This window comes from Stegostoma tigrinum, chromosome 38 (genome assembly GCF_030684315.1).
Source record: "Stegostoma tigrinum isolate sSteTig4 chromosome 38, sSteTig4.hap1, whole genome shotgun sequence".
NCBI lineage: Eukaryota > Metazoa > Chordata > Chondrichthyes > Orectolobiformes > Stegostomatidae > Stegostoma > Stegostoma tigrinum.
In genome coordinates, this window is record NC_081391.1 from 26,449,467 (window position 1) to 26,472,369 (window position 22,903).

The 22,903-nt window shown below is 41.7% G+C and overlaps 2 protein-coding genes across 4 annotated transcripts in view; one reads left to right on the forward strand and one right to left on the reverse strand.

The window, feature by feature from the left end:
- Positions 1-649: 649 nt before the first annotated feature.
- The window catches only part of LOC125447215 (uncharacterized), a 40,722-nt gene continuing 18,468 nt past the window's right edge, over positions 650-22,903 (forward strand). Inside the window, exons 1-4 of the mRNA XM_048521444.2 lie at positions 650-727; positions 843-1,008; positions 19,732-19,845; positions 20,506-20,540. Of these exons, the coding sequence (XP_048377401.1) occupies positions 19,758-19,845; positions 20,506-20,540 (123 nt within the window). The 5' untranslated portion in view covers positions 650-727; positions 843-1,008; positions 19,732-19,757. The remainder of the gene's footprint in view (positions 728-842; positions 1,009-19,731; positions 19,846-20,505; positions 20,541-22,903) is intronic.
- LOC125447217 (cytidine deaminase-like) lies at positions 3,480-19,876 on the reverse strand. 3 transcript variants are annotated; one of them, XM_048521446.2, is made up of 6 exons: positions 19,858-19,876; positions 19,119-19,260; positions 9,663-9,820; positions 6,305-6,416; positions 5,459-5,516; positions 3,480-3,904 (listed from the first exon to the last, which is right to left on the reverse strand). In XM_048521446.2, the coding sequence occupies exons 3-6, from the start codon at positions 9,817-9,819 to the stop codon at positions 3,791-3,793; spliced, it is 441 nt and encodes a 146-aa protein (XP_048377403.1). In that variant the 5' UTR covers position 9,820; positions 19,119-19,260; positions 19,858-19,876; the 3' UTR covers positions 3,480-3,790. The 3 variants fall into 3 exon arrangements, with proteins under 3 accessions (XP_048377403.1, XP_048377402.1, XP_059496529.1); XM_048521445.2 differs by lacking the exon at positions 19,858-19,876 and adding an exon at positions 19,701-19,779; XM_059640546.1 differs by lacking the exon at positions 19,858-19,876 and having other exon boundaries at positions 19,119-19,308.

Below are 22,903 nucleotides of genomic sequence, written 5' to 3' on the forward strand. Positions count from 1 at the left end.
GGAGGGCTTATCTTATGAAGAGAGGTTGACTGAGCTCGGACTTTTCTCATTGGAGAAAAGGAGGAGGAGAGGGAACCTAATTGAGGTATACAAGATAATGAGAGGCATAGATAGAGTTGATAGCCAGAGACTATTTCCCAGGGCAGAAATGGCTAGCACGAGGAGTCATAGTTTTAAGCTGGTTGGAGGAAAGTATAGAGGGGATGTCAGAGGCGGGTTCTTTACACAGAGAGTTGTGAAAGCATGGAATGCGTTGCCAGCAGCAGTTGTGGAAGCAAGGTCATTGGGGGCATTTAAGAGACTGCTGGACATGCACATGGTCACAGAAATTTGAGGGTGCATACATGAGGATCAATGATCGGCACAACATCGTGGGCTGAAGAGCCTGTTCTGTGCTGTACTGTTCTATGTTCTAAGTGCCAAGGATGGTGGGGTGTGTGGAGCAGACAAGAGATCACAGAGAGAGTGGTCCTTCCGGAAAGCTGATAAGGTTGGAGAAGCTAAAATGTCCTTGGTAGTGGGATCAGATTGCAGATGGTGGAGGATGATGCGTTAGATCCGGAGGTTGGTGGCATGGTACGCGAGGACGAGGGAGATTCTCTTTTGGTCATTATTTGTGGGGAGGGGGTGTGAGGGATGTGTTGCGGGAAATGTGTGAGACACGGACGAGGGTGTTTATGACCACTGTGGATGGGAAACTGTGGTCCTTGAGGAACGAGGGGAGCAGGTAATTAAACTTTAACAAACTCAGCAGGTCTGGCAGCATCTGTGGAGAGAATGCAGCGCTCAAATAGTAGGGTAACTGATCATGACTTGACTGGTAATGTTTGATTTTGTTACAGGTAAAAGGCCCAGGACGCGGAGGGGTTTCGAACCGCGGTCCAGCAGGCTCCCCAGCTCCCGATCCAGTGACAGTACCATGAGGCCACCGCCTGCGCAGGCTCAGTCGCTGCTGCTGCTGCTCACCGGGAGAGTCGGACTCTCGGAGGGTGCGAGCGGGACCGCGCGGTGAGTTAGGCCCCGGTGCGCAGCGCGGGGGGAGCCGGAGACTCGGCCGGGGCCGCTGGAGAATCGGGAGCGGCCTTTCACCCGCGACCCCAATTCACCCAAATACCCCTCTCCATAATCTCTAAATTCCCCAATTCACTTAAATACCCCCTCTCCATAATCTCTCAATACCCCAATTCACCCAAATACCCCTCTCCATAATCTCTAAATACCCCAATTCACACAAATACCCCAATTCACTCAAATACCCCTCTCCATAATCTCTCAATACCCCAATTCACTCAAATACCCCTCTCCATAATCTCTAAATACCCCAATTCACACAAATACCCCAATTCACTCAAATACCCCTCTTCATAATCTCTCAATACCCCAATTCACTCAAATACCCCCCTCTCCATAATCTCTAAATTCCCCAATTCACTTAAATACCCCTCTTCATAATCTCTCAATACCCCAATTCACTCAAATACCCCTCTCCATAATCTCTAAATACCCCAATTCACACAAATACCCCAATTCACTCAAATACCCCTCTCCATAATCTCTCAATACCCCAATTCACACAAATACCCCAATTCACTTAAATACCCCCTCTTCATAATCTCTCAATACCCCAATTCACTCAAATACCCCCCCTCCATAATCTCTAAATACCCCAATTCACTTAAATACCCCTCTTCATAATCTCTCAATACCCCAATTCACTCAAATACCCCTCTCCATAATCTCTAAATACCCCAATTCACACAAATACCCCAATTCACTCAAATACCCCTCTCCATAATCTCTAAATACCCCAATTCACACAAATACCCCAATTCACTCAAATACCCCTCTCCATAATCTCTAAATTCCCCAATTCACTCAAATACCCCTCTCCATAATCTCTAAATATCCCAATTCACTCAAATACCCCTCTCCATAATCTCTAAATACCCCAATTCACACAAATACCCCTCTCCATAATCTCTAAATATCCCAATTCACTCAAATACCCCAATTCACTCAAATACCCCTCTCCATAATCTCTAAATACCCCAATTCACTCAAATACCCCTCTCCATAATCTCTAAATACCCCAATTCACTTAAATACCCCCTCTTCATAATCTCTCAATACCCCAATTCACTCAAATACCCCTCTCCATAATCTCTCAATACCCCAATTCACTCAAATACCCCTCTCCATAATCTCTAAATACCCCAATTCACACAAATACCCCAATTCACTCAAATACCCCTCTTCATAATCTCTCAATACCCCAATTCACTCAAATACCCCCCTCTCCATAATCTCTAAATTCCCCAATTCACTTAAATACCCCTCTTCATAATCTCTCAATACCCCAATTCACTCAAATACCCCTCTCCATAATCTCTAAATACCCCAATTCACACAAATACCCCAATTCACTCAAATACCCCTCTCCATAATCTCTCAATACCCCAATTCACACAAATACCCCAATTCACTTAAATACCCCCTCTTCATAATCTCTCAATACCCCAATTCACTCAAATACCCCCCTCTCCATAATCTCTAAATACCCCAATTCACTTAAATACCCCTCTTCATAATCTCTCAATACCCCAATTCACTCAAATACCCCTCTCCATAATCTCTAAATACCCCAATTCACACAAATACCCCAATTCACTCAAATACCCCTCTCCATAATCTCTAAATACCCCAATTCACACAAATACCCCAATTCACTCAAATACCCCTCTCCATAATCTCTAAATTCCCCAATTCACTCAAATACCCCTCTCCATAATCTCTAAATATCCCAATTCACTCAAATACCCCTCTCCATAATCTCTAAATACCCCAATTCACACAAATACCCCTCTCCATAATCTCTAAATATCCCAATTCACTCAAATACCCCAATTCACTCAAATACCCCTCTCCATAATCTCTAAATACCCCAATTCACTCAAATACCCCTCTCCATAATCTCTAAATACCCCAATTCACTTAAATACCCCCTCTTCATAATCTCTCAATACCCCAATTCACTCAAATACCCCTCTCCATAATCTCTAAATACCCCAATTCACTTAAATACCCCCTCTCCATAATCTCTCAATACCCCAATTCACTCAAATACCCCTCTCCATAATCTCTAAATCCCCCAATTCACTCAAATACCCCTCTCCATAATCTCTAAATACCCCAACTACCCCCTTTCCATAATCTCTCAATACCCCAACTCCCTCAAATAACCCCGCTGCATAATCAGTCAATACCCCAACTCCCTCCAATACAACCCCTCCATAATCTCTCAAAACCCCAACTCCCTCAATACTTCCTGCAGGGGGATGACAAGGGGTTTGATGGAGAGTAAACCTCCCTCTACTTGTTTAGAGCTGAAAGTAGTGAAAGTAAAACTTGGTTGACACTGAGGCATCAAACAGTGCCAGGACAGATACAGCACTGAATTAGATACAGAATTATGAACAATATTTGATGGAATATTTTTAGTTTATTGCCTTATCTGCTGTTTTCAGTTCAGCGGGTTCATAACCTTGAATGAAATTTTTTTGTTGACATTTATTTGTAAATGCAGAACAAGTTGAAGTTTCTGAGGTCATGGTTTGAATGTTATGTCAAGCATCAAATTCAGAAACATGCTACATTTTCTGGATACATTTTAGTTGGTGATTGAATGGACTAGAAAATGACTAAGAATAAGAATAAAGCTGAGGGTTCCTTATTATCGTGTAGAGCTGAAGATTACTGTCTTAAACGATTGCACATGTTTGCACATTGTTCATTATTCAGTTGGCAGGTCCTGGGGTCCAAAAGACATTGGCAAGAGTTCTTCAATGGTCATTGTCTTGTAGGATTTATCTGGTTTTGTCAAATGCACTTCCCACTTAGTTCCAAACTGTCGAGAGAGAGAGTGATGGAAGGAATAAACTCATTTTAGGAATATTATGAACGTACAATTTAGGAGCAGGAGTAGACCAGTTGGTTCCTCAAGCCTGCTTTGCCATTCAGTAACATTATGGCTGATCTAATTACTTTACATTCCCTTATCAGCATTCTGCAGGGACCATTCCCTCCAGGACGCTCCAGCCCACTCCCCTTCCATTCCCAATATCTCCTCATATCCCAACAGCAATTGCAGAATACCTGCCCAGTTATCTCCTCCTGCCTCAGTTGTAATTATAAATAATCACAGTCTTGCTTGACCCCAAACATACCTTCCAGATGAAGCAGTGATTTATCTGTCCCTCATTTGGTTTATTTTACTGTATTTGCTGTTCACAGTACAGTCGCCTCTACATTGGGGAAATGATGCATGGACTAGGTGACCACTTTGTAGAACACCCGTCTTCTGTTCACAAAAATGATCCTAAGCTTCTTGTAGCCTGCTATTTGAACACACCACCATGTTCCCGTGCCAGCATTTCAGTAGCAGGCCAGTTGCAGTTTTCCAGTGAGCCTCAGCACAAGCTCAAAAAACATCTTATTGTCCGCATGGGGACCCTGCAACCTCTAGGACTCAGCATTGAGTTCAATACTTGAGAGCCTGATTCCATCCATCCATCTATTTTTTTTAACCTACCCACGCTTGATCCTGTTCTAACTTGGGTGGCTTTTAGTACAGTCACCAATTCTCACATGCATAAAACCCCTTAGTCACACTATATGGTATATACAACTCATCCATTTTCTCCTGCTGTCAGTTCTTGTTACCACTTATTGAGCATTTGTTTTCTATCCTGACCTGCTATTCATAATCTCCTAATTTAGCTATCCTTTTCATATCTCTCCCTCTGGGCTCCATCGTCACTTCCCCATTCTTCCTTCCCCTTACCGTAACTTTGACATAAGCATTAATACCACTTTTTTCCCCAGCTGCTAACAGTTCTGACAAATAGTCATCAGAATTTTTAATCTCCTTTCTTCCCACAGATGCTGCCAGACCTGCTGAGTTTCTCCAATTTGTTTTTGTTTTACGTCTCCAGCATCTGTCGCCCTTTATTTTAATGCATTCTATTAGCTTTCCCGATTACTTGCTGTACCTTTGTACTCACTTTTTTGGATTCATGCACAAGGGCACCCAGATCCCCCCCCTCAGAATTCTGTAATCTCCCACCATTTAAATGACATGTTTATTTTAATCTTCCTGCCAAAATTTTCATTTTCCACATCATATACTCCATTTGCTTTACCTTTGTCCAATCACTTAACCTATATGTATCCCTTTGTAGCCACTTTATGTCCTCTTCACAAATGACTTTCCTATTTTCTTATGAATTAGGTAAATTGTTATGAACGTCTGATCCCACCCCCAACTCCATGCAGAATGATCTCATCCCTGAATTTCAGGCTGATTGATAACCCACTGTCAATCTGTACCTGTATATAACTTTGGACAATATTATCAAGTGGATTAAAGGAGCGTTGGATAAGATTTAAAATGAGACCTCACCTCTCTCATGACTTGTCTGCATGCACCGCATGGAGCAATGAAGTTGTCTGATTTATGACTGCAAGACAGCAGAATATGCAGATTTATTAATTTAATTTAAATTTCCCTAGTTGCTGAGTAAGATCTGATTTTCTGTCTCTGGAACATTCATCCTGCACTCTGTGTTATCAATCTAGAGACACTATCACTATGCTTCTAATCTAATTTAAAATAATTCTATCCATTTCTGCTTATTCCAGAATTCCCCATGGATCTAGAAGTACCACTTATATTCCCAACCCACTGCACAGAATCACTTAGACCCATTCCCATCCTGACTGTCTCTGCAACAGCAGCATGTTCAGTTCAGTTGGGAGCTTAAAGGAAGGGGTGCTTCTGTAACCTGGTCCAATTACCCACTTCCTCCGACATCGCTCTGATTTCCCCCTTTAACAGTTCTGCCTGGTTTCCTGTGTGAAAACTATTTCAATTTAAACTGTCTGTCTATTTCTGCACTTTAGGGTTTCTTTAACTAGACTTTAACTTAGCTTTAACTTTTTAGACTTTTGATGGGCTTGCAACTAATGTTCATTATTGAAAGAAGAAGCAAAGGATCAAATTCCAAAGTGATGGGTTTGGCTGAGATCAAAGAGATTACAGAGAAGGTAAAACAAGGAGCTGGACTATCTGAGGGCAAACCTTTGGTTTAAAGAACTTATTGTATAAGTGAGGGAGATGAGAAACCTCTGGTTTGTGATCCAAGGAGAGATTAAGTTAGAATATGAAATGAAAGAACTGTTGACTTTGATATGGTATCTAGACTGCCCAACTTCCTGATGTAGCCCTACAGCGAGGTTCAGTCAGTACCTGGAGATAGCCATTGCCTTGAATTTTCGGAAACCTTCTGAGATAGCCTTGTGAATGGCAGCCCTTTCAGCACAGACTCCCTCTGTGTAACATGCATTTTCAATGTTGCAGCCTGAGAAGGAAGAGATTAAACATGTAATTATTCAAAGGCAAGAAGGAGGAGTAGCACTTCATTTTCAAATTAGGTATTTTATAACCTTCAACAACTTCAGGCCATGAGCGCTGACTTCCATTTTGATGTTTTTCCCTCTTCATGTCGTATCTTTTAACATTTTTTCAGTCAGAGCTGACCCTTACCTTGCCATTAAGTCTAGGTCTGAAATGATGCTTTGTCCTATAAATGATTTGGATGTGAATATCAGAGGGACAGTTAGTAAGTTTGTAGGTGACACCAAAATTGAAGGTGTTGTGGGCAACCAAGGAGGTTACCTCAGAATACAAAGGGACCTTGAATAGATAGGCCAGTGGGCAAAGGAGTGCCAGATGGAGTTTAATTTGAATAAATGTGAGGGGCTGCATTTTGAGAAGGCAAGTCAGGGCAGGACATACACACTTAATAGTAAGGTCTAGGAGTACGTTGATGAACAAAGAGACCTTGGAATGCAAGTTAATAGTTCCATGAAAGTGGGGTCATGGGTAGACAGGATAGTGAAGGAGGTGTTTGGCATGCATGCTTTTATTGGCCACTGCATTGCGAATAGGAGTTGGGAGGTCATGCTGTGGCTGTGCAGGACATTGGTGAGGCCACTTTTGCAATACTGCATTCAATTCTAGTCTTCCTGCTAATGGAAATATGTTGTCAAATTTGAAAAGGTTCGGAAAAGATTTACGAGGCTGTTACGAGGGTTGGAGGGTTTGAGTCTTAGGGAGAGGCTAAATAGGCTGGGGCTATTTTCCTTGTGGTGTCGGAGGCTGAGGGGTTACCTTATGGAAGTTTATACGATCATAAAGGGTATGGATAGGGTGAATAGTCATTCCCCAGGTTAGGGGAGTCCATAATTGGAGGGCATGGGTTAAGGTGAGAGGAGAAAGATTTAAAAGGGACCTAAGGAGCAACTTTTTCAAACCAAGTGTGGTGAATGTATGGAATGAGCTGCCAGAGGAGGTGGTGGAGGCTGGTACAGTTACAACATCAAAAAGGTATCTGGATGGGTGCATGAATAGGAAGAGTTTAGAGGGAGATAGGCCAAAAGCTGGCGAATGAGACTTAATTAATTTAGGATATCTGGTCAGCGTGGATGAGTTGGGCCAAAGGGTCTTTTCTCAGGTATACATCTCTATGACTCCTGTGAACTCATTATCACTCCCTTTGTCTTTTGTTCTGTGACACCTCTAATGTCCCTCATCCTCTAACGTTCCCCTAACCTTCCCATCTTGTTCCTCCCCAACCTTTCTACATTAAAATCCCATCACTTTTCCACTTTTCTCTTCACATCTGAAGAAGTCATAATGGACTTGAATGTTAATTTTGTTTCTGTCATTACAGATGTTGCCAGACATGAGTTTCTCCATCATTTTCTGTTTCTATTTCAATCTAGCATCCACAGTATTTTGCTTTCGTCAAATTAGTAGGGATCTGCATCTCTCACTCTCACTTTCTCACTTTCCAAAAGTTGCCAAAACTAATCTCCAAGGGTGTGCCCTGTCTGACACCAAGCTGAATGGCTGTTAGGGGCTTCATACCCTCAACTGATCCCTTCCTAACGTTCATCTACAGGAACTTTTTGGCACAAGTGACTGGAGAGAGGCTATGAGCAAAGATCCCTGGCTCATTCCATTTTCCCTTTGCCAAAGAGATACTGACTCCAATATTAGCTCTTGTCACTGCTGCAGTTGTATTCAGTATAATCAACACAAACTGCAAGTTGATCCTGAGGCCTTTCCATTCTGTATTGTGTCAGTTATGTTACAACTAATGCAAATAGCATACAAATTAATTGGCAAGGTCTAGCCCTATCTCTCAAATGGTCAATACTGTGTGCCAGGTATGCACACAAGAATCTGCAACATTTCTGCCTCCCAGTGCTATGTTAGTAGCTTAAAATTAAACTGTGACCAGTGGATATTTGAGCAGTTGGTGAAAGGTTGTGGTGAGTTCCTGAATAATGTTTAACTGGATCTGTTGACCTTTGGGTTAGCAATATCTTGGGCAACAGAACAGGATGTGACTGTGTTAGCATCCAATGCGGATTGCAGCCAGAAATGTTGAAACTTGTTACTTTGAGATATAGTTTATAACCACCAATTACATTCAATTTGAGATGGACAGGCAGAATAGATTTTTAGTTAGCTACACTATTACTCTGTGTGTTATCCATCATTAGCCCTTGATTCCTCTTGTCATTTCAGCATGTGCTTTCTGGGGCAGTTTTTTCAAAATAGGTAACACACAAAACTCTTTGTTACTATTAGTGCAAGTTTACTGTCAACATCTGAGGCGACATTATCTGAAAGAGGCAGAGAGGTTTGGTCTGAAGTATACAGTGCTTCTGCTCGGTTTCCTAGGTTCATAGGATAAGTAAAGCGTTTGGAGTCCTTGACACTAAAAAAACTGATACCTGATTGGAGTTGATGACATTTAAATAAGTGTAAGCAGTTATTTAATCACCTCCCAAGATAGATTCCCACGTCAGAGGGAACATGCCTACTATGTACTGGGCATTACATTTTCAAGTGGGGTCTCTCATTAATACAAGTGTGTAAACAGCCAACTTAGCCCATCAGCACAGTAGTCTAAATCTTGGGCTAGATGGCCTTGTGTGTTCTTCTGACACAGGGGGTTGGTCCCTGAAATTTGGACTTCTCGCACTCAGACGTTGGTAAAGGGCACTGATGTGATAAAAATTCAACAAGCTACTTGTAAGATGTACAAACCAATCTGAATTGGTTTATGATTTTTTTAAAAAAGCTCATGACTTTTAGAATAAATCTCTTTATTTTTAAGTTATTCATGATTTTATGAGACAATGACATTAAGGTTATTGTGGATATGGACAGTGTAGATCTATGAGGGGAAACACAAACACTGATCTCAAGCTAATAAAATGTGAGGCTGGATGAACACAGCAGGCCAAGCAGCATCTCAGGAGCTGCTTGGCCTGCTGTGTTCATCCAGCCTCACATTTTATTATCTTGGAATCTCCAGCATCTGCAGTTCCCATTATCACTGATCTCAAGCTACTGTGTCTCAATTGGTTCCAGGTGATTTCCTCTGACCAGTTTAACCTGTGGCAGCATTAACTGAGTATGCACGTTGTTGATCAAGTCAGGGTCTGCCCTATCAACACATCTTTCAGTTAAAAAGCAGAGGTCCCAACCTACAGCTTCTTGACAATAACGGGAAGAGCAGATTTCCTACCTGTGAACACCCGTCCATCCTCAGTCAGTAAAGCAGCTCCTACTGGGAACTTGCTGTATGGACAATATGCAAATGACATGGCCTCTTGGCTTTTATTGACTAATTTTTCTATTTCCTCTGCTTTCTGGAGGGCAGTTTCTGCTGTGGGAGTACACATCCTGCCAGACACAAACAACAGAATTACTGGTGAGATGACCAGTTTAACTCAGTATACTTGCTGTTGCTTTTCTGACCACAGAGCTGTTAATAAATAGCTCCAATCGTGCAGGGTGGATCCTTTGCATTTGTCAACACTGCAACATACCACCCTTTTTTGCCTGAAACAGCATCTACCATAGTTTCATAAGCATGTTCTCTGTAACCATGGTCCCCATTATTGTCATCTGCCTCAAGCAGGAGAGAGTGTTCCAGTTAATGTGTGTGAGTGATGCTGTCTCAAAGGCATTAGGGTATGGTATACATAAAAGCACATGAATTAGGAGAAGGAATAGGCCACTCAGCCCCTCAAGCCAATACTACCATCCAGTAAGATCATGGATGATCCAATTACTTCAACTCCTGCCTAGACCTAATTCACCCCTTTCTTGTCAAGAATCTATCTACCTCTGGCTTAAACATATTCAGGGCCTCTGCTTTCACCCCCTTTCCAGGCAGAGAGTCACAATCCTCTGAGAAAGAAAAACATCCTCTTCATCTCTGTTGTAACTGAGTGGTCCCTTATTAGTAAACAGTGATCCCTGGTTCTAGATTCTCCCATAAGAGAAAACGTCCTTTGCACATCCTCCTGATCAAAACTCTTCAGGATTTCATGTTTCAATGAAGTCACCTCAAACTCTTCTCATCTTCAGCGGATACAAGCCTAACCTGTACAACCTTTCCTCATAAAACAACAGCACACTCCCCCATTTCAGGTATTAGTCTAGTAAACCTTCTCTGAATCGTTTAGATGACTGTAGCCCCCTCAGCTGTGGGGCCTCCTTGCCCTATTCATTCAGTCACCCCCTCCTGTCCCTGATTAGTAACACCAGAGGATCCTATCCTAGGGGTTGTGACTGTCTCCTGGAATGAAGTGTCCAAGTAACTTTCACCCACTTGTGTTCTGGTGGGGGAAAGGTGGGAAAATGAGCAAGCAGTGGCTGCTGACTGAGTGGTGGAAATGGACAAGGGAAAAGGGGGAGCTGTTAGATGTTGGGGGCAGTGCTAGGTGTATGTTTGGAAATCCTGCAGACCCTGTTGAATGTGTCCTCTGGGTAGATTTCTCAATATTAAAGACATTCAGGGATATGTGGATGATGTAGGAAAATGGTATTGAAGTAGAAGCTCAGTCATGATCTAATTGAGGATTAGAGCAAGGCCAGTGGGCTGAATGGCCATCTCCTGAATCTAATTCTTGTGTTCAAGGAGCAATTACATTGGAGGAAGGGTGTGAGCCAATAACTGTTAGGCTTGCTAAGGTGTGCTCAGGCCTAGCGTGGAGAAAGGGAGAAGGTGCTGAATCCCACTCAAGTGCAGTTGCATGGTATCAGCTTCCTATTATGGTAATTCCTCATTTATAAATTGGGATCTTAAGTATTGTCAGATTATGAACCACACACGAGTTGCTTCATAATTTGCTCTTGCACTTCCCAGGCATAAATATTGTCACATGATGCACAACTAGTGATAAATACTTCATCATTGTGTATGGAACATGTAAAATTTTAAGAATCCCAGTGAAGATTTTTCAAAATTCACTTACAATTCAGACCTTTCTGAGTGCGCTTTGAATATTTATCAAGCTTTCTGGGCCTGCTTTGCAGCCAGCAACAGTCCACTGAATAGTGAAGTTACAGTGACAGGATGTCATCAACTGACAAGTCACCATCTCCAAATATGGATGGACTGGACATATGGGGAGGTGATGGCCTAGTGGTGTTATCACTGGACTGTTAATCCAGAAAACCAGATAACTGGGGACCAGAGTTCAAATCCTTCCATGGCAGATGGTGGAATTTGAATTCAATAAAAATAATCTGGAATTAAGGATCTAATGATGACCATGAACCCATTGTCAGGAAAAACCCATCTGATTCACTGATGTCCTTTAGGGAAGGAAACTGCCATCCTTACCTGGTCCTACATGTGATCCAGACACATGTGGTTGACTCTGAAGTGACCTCTGGGCAATTGGGGATGGGCAATAAATGCTGCCTAGCCAGTGACACCCTCTTCCCATGAATACATTTTAAGAAAAAGGCAATTTTCACTTTTCTCACCAAATTTATTACAGGTTGGAACATATGAAAAGATCTTATGCCTCTCCAGCCTGCCCCTTTCAGCTTGGATTCCTTAAGAATCATAAACATAAAGGTTAAAGTTTTTAATTGGAGTAAGGCAAATTTTAACGATATGAAACAAGAACTTTCAAAATTTGATTGGATTGACTGTTCACAAGTTAAGGAAATCTGATAAGTGGGAGGCTTTCAAACATGTGATAAAGAAAGTTCAGAGTCATATCAGTTATAGAAAACCATGTTCAATTGAAACTCTTGAAAAAAGAATGTAGGGGCATTCTTAAAAGGAAGATCGGGATAACAAAAACGGGATATGAGGTAACTTTGGCAGAAAAGTTTAAGGACAATCTACAGATACTCAACAAGTACATAAAGAGCAACTAAAGACAGAGTAGGGCCCTTAAAGATCAAAGAGCAATTTTGTGTTGAAGCTCAGGAAGTGGGAGAGATACTAAATGAATATTTTGCGTTAGTTTTTACCATAGCGTAAGAAATGGAGTCTAGAAAATAAATATTGATGTCTTGAAAACAGTTCACATTAAGAAGTAATAGTGCTGGGGGCTCTCGGAAAATATTAAGGTGGATATATCTCTAGGACCTGATCTAGTATATCCCAGGATGTTATAGGACGTTAGGGAGGAAATTGCGGGGCCTGTTGTAGAGATATCTATCATCTAAAGCTATGGGTGATGTGCCAGATGACATGAGAGTGGCTAATAGTCACAAAGTCATACAACATGGGAACAGACCCTTTGTTCCAACCAGTCCATGCCGAACATAATCCGACCTGCCTGCTTCTGGCTCATATCCCTCCAATAGTTTCATATTCATTTACTTAAACAAATGTTTTCTAAATGTTGTAATTGTACCCACATCCACCACTTCCTCAAGAAGTTCATTCCACACATGAACTACTCTCTGCGTAAAATAATTGCCTCATGTTAGTTTTAAATCTCTCTCCTCTTACCTTAAAAATATGACCCCTAGTCTTGATATCTCCCATCCTATGGAAAAGATGTTTACCATTATCTATACCTGTACCCCTCATTATTTTATAAACTTCTATCAGGTCAGCTCTCAACCTCCCACACTCCAATAAAAATGGTTCCAGTCTATCCAGCCTTTCTTTATAACTCAAACCTTCCATACCCGTCAACATCCTGGTAAATCTCTTTTGAACCCTCTATAGCTTTATGATGTACTTCCTGTAACTGGGTGACCAGAACTGAACACAGTATTCTAGAAGAGGCCTCACCAATGTCCTGTACAGCCTCAACATGAATTCCCAACTCCTGTACTCAAAGGATTGAGTAATGAAGGGAAGCGTGCCAAACGCCTTTTAACCACCCTGTCTACATGTGTTGCAAACTTTAAAGAATTTGAAAACTGTAGCCCTAGGTTCCTCTGTTCTATAACGCTAACCAGGCCCTATCATGATTTGTATAAAGCCCTACCCTTGTTGGTTGCACCAAAATGCATTATCTCACGTTTATCCAGATTGAACTCCATCTGCCATTATTCAGCCCATTAACCCATTTGATCAAGATCCCTTTGTAATCTTAGAAAACTACCTTCACTCTCTACTATGCCATCAATTTTGGTGTCATCCTCAAACTTACTAACCATGCCTTTTAAATACTCATCAAAATCATTTATGTAAATGACAAACAGAAAAGGACCCAGAACCAATACCTGTGGAACACTGCTGGTCCCAGGCCTCCAGTCTGAAAAACAGCCCTCCACCACCAACTCTCTTCCGTCATCAATCTTTTTGGTAACTTGCTCAAAAAAACTCAATCAAGTTTGTGAGATGCAATTTTCCTTGCACAAAACCATGCTGACTGTCCCTAATCAATTTTTGCTCCTCTAAATGTCCATAAATCCTATCTTTTATAATGGCCTCCAACACTTTACCCACAACTCGCAGGTCAGACTCGCGGGTCTATAGTTCCCAGGTTTCTCCTTACAACCTTTCTTAAGCAAAGGTACAAAATTCGCCATCCTTCAGTCATCAGGTACCTCACCCATAGTTGTAAATGATGCAAATTTTTCTGCAAGGGGTGTCATAATTTTCTCCCTTACTTCCTATAATGTTCTGGGATACATTAGATCAGATCGCAGAGATTTATCCAGGTTTGTATTCTCTAAGACTTTCCTAACTTGCTCTTCTGTAATGTGAACTGTTTTTAAAACATCAAAGTTTATTTCTCTGTATTCTCTAGAGTCTGTCTTTCTCCCTAGTAAAATCTAACGCGAAATATTCATTTAGCACCTCTCCCATCTCCTGATTCAACACAAAGGTGACCCCCTTCATTTTTAAGAGGCCCTACCCTCTCTCTAGTTACCCTTTTGCTCTTAATGTATTTGGAGAATCCTTTTGGATTGTCCCTAACCTTATCTACCAATGCTAACTCATACACCCCTCCCCCCACTTTTGCTTTCTTGATTCCTCTGTTAAGAATGCCCCTACATTCTTCATATCGATTAAGAGATTCAATTGAACCAAGTTGTCTATATGTGGAATAAGATTCTCTCTTATTCTCGAATAGGACCTCAATGTCTTTATTCATCCATTGTTCCTTAATCTTACCAGCCTTATCCTTCACTCTAACAGGAACAAACCATCCTTAAACTTGCATCATTATGCTCTTGTGATAATGGGAACTGCAGATGCTGGAGAATCCAAGATAATAAAATGTGAGGCTGGATGAACACAGCAGGCTCAGGAGCACATCAGGCTCTGTGATGAAGGGTCTAGGCCCGAAACGTCAGCTTTTGTGCTCCTGAGATGCTGCTGGGCCTGCTGTGTTCATCCAGCCTCACATTTTATTATCATTATGCTCTTGAATGCCTCCCAATTGTGAGACATCCTTTTACCTTTGAACAGTTTATTCCAATCAACTTTTGAAAGTTTTTGTCTCATACCATTAAAATTTGCCTTACTCCAGTTAAGAACTTTAACTTTTATGGAAGGCTTATCTTTTCCATAATCATTTTGAAACTAATAGAATTATGACTGCTAGACTCAAATTGTTCTCCCACTTTTACTTCTGTCACTTTCCCTGCCTTATTGCCCAAAAGAAGACCTAGTTTGGCTCCTTCTCTAGTGGGTGCATCCACATATTGATAAAGAAAATTTTCTTGAACACATTTGCCAAATTTGTCACCATCCAAACCTTGAACCCTACGGTAGCCCCAGTCAATGTTTGGAAAATTAAAGTCCCCCAGTATTACAACCTTATGTTTACATATATCTAAAATCTCCCCATGTATTTGTTTCTCAATTTCCTTCTTACTATTGTGGGGCCTGCAATACAATCCCATCAAAGTGATCTTTCCTTTCTTATTTGTAATTTTTACTCATATATTTTCAGTGGGCGATTTTTCAGAAATATCTTCCTGAGTTACAGCAGTAATGTATTCCTGAAACAAAAATGCCACCTCCTGCCCCCGACCACCTCAAATTATTGACGGTAAGAGCTAACATGGTGTAGAGCTGGATGAACACAGCAGGCCGAGCAGGAAAGCTGACATTTCAGGACTAGACCTTTCTTCAGAAATCCGATTTCTGAAGAAGGGTCTAGGCCTGAAACCTCAGCTTTCCTGCTCCTCTGATGCTGCTTGGCATGCTGTGTTCATCCAGCTCTACACCTTGTTATCTCAGATTCTCCAGTATCTGCAGTTTCTACTACTCCCTCAAATAATTGCCTCTTTTTCTAAGCTTCCTGTGGCATCTAAAACCCGGAATATTAAGCTGCCAGTCTTGTCCATTACTCAGCCAAGTTTCTGGAATAGTTCTGATGACCCAATCCCATGTTCTTAAACACGCCCTGAGTTCATCAGCCTCACCTGTAAGACCCCTTGCATTGAAATAAATGCAGTTTAGTTTTTCAGAGTTACTACATACTCTCATTTGTCTTTTCTAATTGACATGCTCTCCTCACGTTCAGAACATTCCCCACCAATCGAAAGAACTGCAGATGATGTGAATCAGGATTAAAAACAAAGTTGCTGGAAAAGTTCAGCAGGTCTGGGATCACATGTGAAGGAAAAAAAAACTGAGTTAATGTTTCGGGTCTGGTCTAGAACTGAGGAAGAGTCACCGGATCTGAAATGTTAATTGTTTATTTCCTTCACAGATGCTGCCAGACCTGCTGAGCTTTTCCAGCAACTTCCGTTTTTATTCCCTATCAATCCTTCTGTTTACACTGCTGCTTAGAATTCCTTCACACCCCCTCTCTGTCAGTATAAAGTCTCCCTTAATGGAATGAGCTAGTTGCCCTGCCAAGCTATTGATCCCTTTCCAGTTGACATTCGACCCATCCTGTTTGAACAGCTCTTTCTATGCCAGAAAGTATTCCAACCGACCAAAAACCCGAATCCCTAGCAATTCACAGCTGTTCACCATTGATTCATCTCCTTTAACCTTTTGTTTCTTCCCTTGTTTGAGTTTGGCATTGGGAGTAAACCAGAAATTACTACTTTCAGGGTTCTATTTTTTAATTTTCTACCTAACCTCTCAAACTTACTCTACACTGCTCTAATCTTTTCCCTAAAAGTGTCATTCCAACCAATGTATACAATGATTTGTGGCTTCTCGATCCCACGTTTAACAATTTGCTTGAAATGTTGTGAGGTGTCTTTAATCCTAGCACCGGGAAAGCAACAAGCCATGCTAAATTTATGCTCACTGCCGCAGAATCTTCCGTCTACGTCCCTGATAGTAGTCCCCTATAACAATCATTTTATTAAATCCCATCAAATGCTGCCTAACATAAGAATTATTTCAAGCGTCCAATAACTGACTGCCCCTACAATTTTCCTCAGAGAGACTATCCCCTTCTACAGTTCCAAAACTGAATATCTGTTTGATAGAGGAATAGCCACTGGACACTTTGTAACTACCGTATTGTGCCTTTGTTTAAGAAGGTATGTAGGGAGAAGCCTAGGAACTATAAATTTGAGAGCCTGACTTCTGTGGTGGTTAAGTTGCTGGAGGTGATTCTGAAAAGATTTATATGCACATTGAGAGGCAAGGAATGATTAGGGATGGTCAGCACAGTCTTATGTGAGAGAAATAGTGTGTCACAAACTTGATTGAGATTTTTGAGGAAGTGACCAGGAAAATTGATGAGGGCACAGTGATGTATGTTGTTTACTTAGACTTTAGTAGACCCTTTGACAAGGTTCCACATGGTTGACTAATTAGTAAAGTTGAATAACATGGGATTCAGGGTGAGCTTGCAAATTGTATTTAAAATTGGCTTAATGGCAGAAAACAGAGTTGTGGTGGAGGGTTGCTTTTCAGACTGGAGGCCTGTCAATGGTGCTATTCCACAGGGATCGTGCTGGGTCCTCTTGTTTGTCATTTACAGAAATGATTCAGATAAGAAGGCATGGTTAGTAAATTTGCAGATGACGCCAAAATTGGTGGTATAGTGGACAGTGAAGAAAGAGATCCAAGATTACAAAGAGATCTTGATTAAGGGCCAACGATCTCAGGCTTGGCAGATGGAGTTTAATTTAGATAAATGTGAGATGTTACGTTCTGGTAAAATGAATAATGGCAGGACCGTTACAATTAATAGTGGGACCCTGGGTAGTGTTGTAGAACAAAGAGACCTGGGAGTTCATATTCATAATTCTGTGAAGGTTGCATTCCATATAGATAGGTTGGTTAAGAAGGCATTTAGCACACTTGCTTTCGTTGTTCAGACCTTTTGAGTATAGGAGTTGGGCAGCATGTTGAGGTAGTACAAAACGTTGGTGAGACCTCTTCTGGTGTACTGTGTCCAGTTCTGGTCACTTTGTTATAAGAAGGATATTATTAAGCTAAAGAGGGTCCAAAAAAGATTTACCAGGATATTGCCAGGAATGGAGGATTTTCATTATAAGGAGAGGCTGGATAGGCTGTGACTTTATTAACTGGAACATTGGAGATTGAGAGGGTGACCGTAAAGAAGTTTATAAAATAATGAGGGATATAGATAATGTTAATGGCAGGTGTCTTTTCCATAGAGTTGTGGATTTGAAGACTAGGAAGCATATTTTTAAGGTGAGAGGGAAGCAACTTAAAAAAGACTTAAGGGCAACTTTTTTTTCCCCGCACAGTGTAGTTTGTGTCTGGAATGAACTTCCAGAGGAAGTGGTGGATGTGGGTAAAGTTACAATACCTAAAAGACATTACACACATAAATAGGAAATGTTTGGACAGATATGGGCATGCGCAGTCAGGTGGGACTAGTTTAGTTTGGGATTATGGTTGGCCTGTTTGGACCAAATAGCCTATTTCATGCTGTATGACTCTATGACATACACTCACAAGCTCTCTTCCTCTACCCAGAACCAAATCAGGTTAATAGAAGAGATAGAAAACAGATCTGATCAAACCCAAATGAAACAGGGAGAGATTCATGGGAAATTGTTGTTTGACCTCCTTAATCAAAAGTAGTCCTGGAGATGATAACAAGGTCTAGGCCCGAAACGTCAGCTTTTGTGCTCCTAAGATGCTGCTTGGCCTGCTGTGTTCATCCAGCCTCACATTTAGTTATCTTGGATTCTCCAGCATCTGCAGTTCCCATTATCTCTAGTCCCAGAGATGATATTGGCTCTGATTGACATTACATTATACTCACTTATGCAAGATGATCACCATTCCTAGTACAGTGTTGGCTGAAGAAATAGAGAGAATCAGTTTTCACTGCATGAGACAACTGTCGTCTGATCCCCCAGATTCACTGTTGTTTGGACGACAGCTACCGACATGTGATATGCTTCTGCCCTTGTAAGCATGGCCCCCAGCTCTCCTAGACTTATTCAGTTCAGATAATTTGCCTACCTAAATGCAGTCTACTTCCTGAAAGGAGGCAGCTATTTATGTCAAGAACTAATTTGTAAAAAGGCCAAAGATTATTTTTTATTACTCAAGCCATCCAAAGTTTAGTTACAGTTTTGTTTTAATCATAGATTCCTCTCATTGTCTAAGGGATGCTAGAAAACGTGCAAGAACTGTACTTGCTGAAGTGAAAGTATGAGTTTGGACCGATTCCAGAGGTGTTGATCTTTTGTGACTGATTTGATGGTCATAGATGTCACATATCAGACTTACAATTGTTACGTAACAGGATTTAAAGTACGCTTAATGCTGAGCAAGATAATGTCAATATTTGAAAATGATTCCTACCTCTTTTCAAAGCTGGCTTGTCTTGGCTACATCAGTTGGTCTGTGAAACACCGTAAGTCTCAGCACAGTTCCACAAGCTACACAATGATAATATAGTAACCTGATTGCACACGTCAGCTATAATCCACAGTTGCACTTTAGTCTGTTAATAGGAGGAGAGAGGAAGACATGAGTCAGCTGAGGAACGTGCGTAACAAGTAAAGGGAGGGACAATTCTGGGAACTCCACAGCAGAATCAGAGAGAGCGAGGTTGTGGGGGGGGTGGGGGAAGAGAGAGAGAGAGAGAGAGAGATCTATTTGAAACTAATCAGAGAAAAAGCCATTGTGCAGAGGGAGATCAAAAGAAGATGCATTGGGAGAGGCTGGAGATCCGCTATGTGCACTCTGGGAGCAGTGACTAAAGAGTGATCTAAATGGTTGGGAGAGAAGTTCATTGTATAAAGAGGGCCCCAAAAGAGAGAGATGAATTGGGAGCAAAGAAAGTGATCTGAAGATCAGGAACAGAGATCCAGTGATCAGAGCTAGATCTACTGGACAAACAGGTTCGCTGGTCAGAGAAAGAGACTAAACCAGCAGATTAACCTTTTACCCATCTTTTCCCATTCACACATAGCACTGGATAACCACTATGAAAGCAGAATGGAGTGTCCACTCTGTGGTAATTGGTTTTCCGAAGCACTAATTCAGCAGCATGCTTGGAATTGTGATGGATCAAGATTTGAGGAAGGTAAGCAGTAACCTGCAGTAACAGAAAGCCCTGCCTCCTGCCTGCAGTCAGTGGTTAGACTGACAAAACCATATCATTTTGTAACTTCCTGTGCCACAGGATCATATTCCCCAAGAGCTAAGTTTGCAAAGATAGGAATATAGTAAATGTCAGCTTGACTGCTACGTTATCAGAGATGACCTTAGAATGAGATTTTAAACTAAGGTTGTCTGTGCTTTTCTGTGGTTCTGGTCAATGTTCATGATGATGCAAGTGGATGAACAGAGCAGCAGGGAAGATGTCTCCCTATGTTGTTGCCAATGTTCCTCCCTCAACATATCAGCTCATTCAAGTCATTGTTTGTTTGTGGGAGCTTGCTATGCACATTATAGCTCCTGCATTTACTGCGTATCAGCACACTGTTGAACTGGGCAGTGCCTGACTGCTTTGTAAAAGAGTCATATTGGACTCAAAACACTAATTTTGTTACTCCCTCCACAGATGCTGCTAGAGCTGCTGAGTTTCTCCAGCAGTTTCAGTTTTTACTATTATTAATTGAAAGGTTGCTGTGTGGCTGTAGCTCAACATTTAAATAACTTATTAAATGCCACTGTTATTCATAATTTGACAAAAAGCTGAACCTTGATCAATAAAGCATTGTCTTTAATTTCTGTTTGTAAGGGTTGTTGACTAAGCATGGAGCAGCTTCCGTTGCGGTGAGTGTTTTAGCCATTCTCTGGATTGTTTTATTTATCGTGCCAATTACAAATAACATGCAGCTTTTACTTTATATGGTGGTGGTACCTAGGCTTTTCTGAAAATATCTCTACCCTGCAGATATGACACCCCCAGTCACCCCACACACGCTTTTGTTCTATTTGTTTTTCTGTCTCTTTGCTGCTATACCTGTCTTTCGCTCTGTCTCTCTCCCTCACTTGCTCATGCTGTCTATCCATCTGTCTCGCGTGCTGCCTCCTCCTCACACAGCCTGTCTCTCTGTTTCACTGCATGAACCTTCATAACACACACCCTCGGAGATCGCTGCTCAATCAACCTACAGAATTCTATCCAATACATCAACGAGGATCTATTCCCCAATTATCTATATTGTACAATACCAACGTACTTTAAACCAACTGAATCACATCCTGTAAGCTCCAAAGATGTATAGTCCATGGCCAATACACCTACATTGGACACACAAATACAAATGCTAGAACTGAAATCCACACACTCCTGTCCCGTGAACGTATAGCTCATTCCCACAGGCCAATCCCCTTAAAGCTCTGCTTCACTGACCGTGGAGTCCTCGGCTCACAGATCTATAGGCCTCCTAGGATGAACAAGTATATCCCAAAGACTGTGTACACAGGGACTGTAACACAAGCGAGGATTTGACGTGGATGGGAAATGGTTTCAGTTTCACATTCTCGCCGTGGAATTTTAACTGAGACACTTAAAATCACAAACAGATTTGATAAAGTAAATAAGGATACATGTGACTTGGCCACATAGATTCAGAATTGGCTTGCCCACAAAAGGCAGAGGGTGGTGATGGAACAAAGGTTTTCAGCCTGCAGTTCGGTGACTAGTGGTGTTCCATAGGGATGTGTAATGGGACCTCTGTTTGTGGCACATGTAAATGAATTGGATTTAAAACATAGATGGATAGCTCATATGTTTGCAGACAATACAACGATCGGTGGAGTTGTGGATACTGTAGAAGGTTATCAAAGGTTAGAGCTGAATGTAGATCGGTTGCAGATATGGGCGGAAAAGTGGCAGATGGAGTTTAATCCAGGCAAGCATGAGATATTGCATGTGGGAGTTCAAATGTTAAGGAAAATTATACAGTTAATGGCAGCACTCCTGAACAACAGTGATGTACAGAGAAATCTTGGGGTTCAATCCTATAGCACCCTGAGAGTGGCCGCGCAAGTAGATAGGGTGGTAAAGTGCCATACGGCATGTTTGCCTTTATTGTTCAGGGAATTAAGTACAATAGTCAGGAAGTAATGCTGCAGCTTTATAAGAATTTGGTTAAGCCATACTTAGAGTATTGCATTCAGTTCTGTTTGCCACATTAACGGAAGGATGTGGAGGCTTTGGAGAGAGCGCAGAAGAGGTTTACCAGGATGCTGCCTGAATTACAGGGTCTGAGCTTTAAGAAGAGGCTAGAAGAATTCGGGTTGTTTTCTCTAAAGCGGCGAAGGCTGAGGTGAGACTTGATAGAATCAATAAAATTGAGATGCATAGATAAGGTTCATGGTCAGAATGTTTTGCCCAGAGTTGAAATGTCTAATACCAGGGGACATGCATTTAAGGTAAGAAAGGTAAAGTTTTTATTTACATAGAGAGTGGTAGGAGTGTGGAACGCACTGCCAGGGCTAGTGATGGAGGCAGATACGGTAGAGGCATTCTAGGGACTTTTAAATAAGCGCATGAATATGCAAAGAATGGAGGGATAGGGACAAAGGGCAGGCAGAAGGGATTAGTTTAATTTGGTGATAGTAAGAACTGCTGATTCTGGAGTCTGAGATAACATTGTGGAGCTGGAGGAACACAGCAGGCCAGGCATCATCAGAGGAGCAGGAAAGTTGACGTTTCAGGTCGGGACCCTTCTTCAGTAATGGGGGAGGGGAAGTGGGCTCTGGCTGCGGAAGGTAGGTGGGATGGTGATAGGTGAGTGCAGGTAGGTAGTGATGGGGATTGGTCAATGTCATGTTTGGCACAGCATTGTGGGCCGAAGGACCTGTTCCTGTGCTGTGCTGTTCTCGGGAAAGACTGGGTTTTGCAGTTTCAAGGCAGAGGAAATGGAGGCAACAAAACTAAACTTTTTAACACTGAGCTATGATCTAGAATATGCTGCCTGAAAGAAAGTTCGGCAATTTGGCATTCTGCCTCTGTAGCAAAATATGTGCATTGTTTTGGGGGAAGAGCAGGGGGATGATACTGACTGAATAGTCCTTGAACAATGGACTGACTACCATCCTGGACTTTTATGAACTTGTAGTTGCAAACAGTTGCAGTACCGATTGGTTACACGTGAGGACACTGTTGTTCGACAGAAACAACTGAT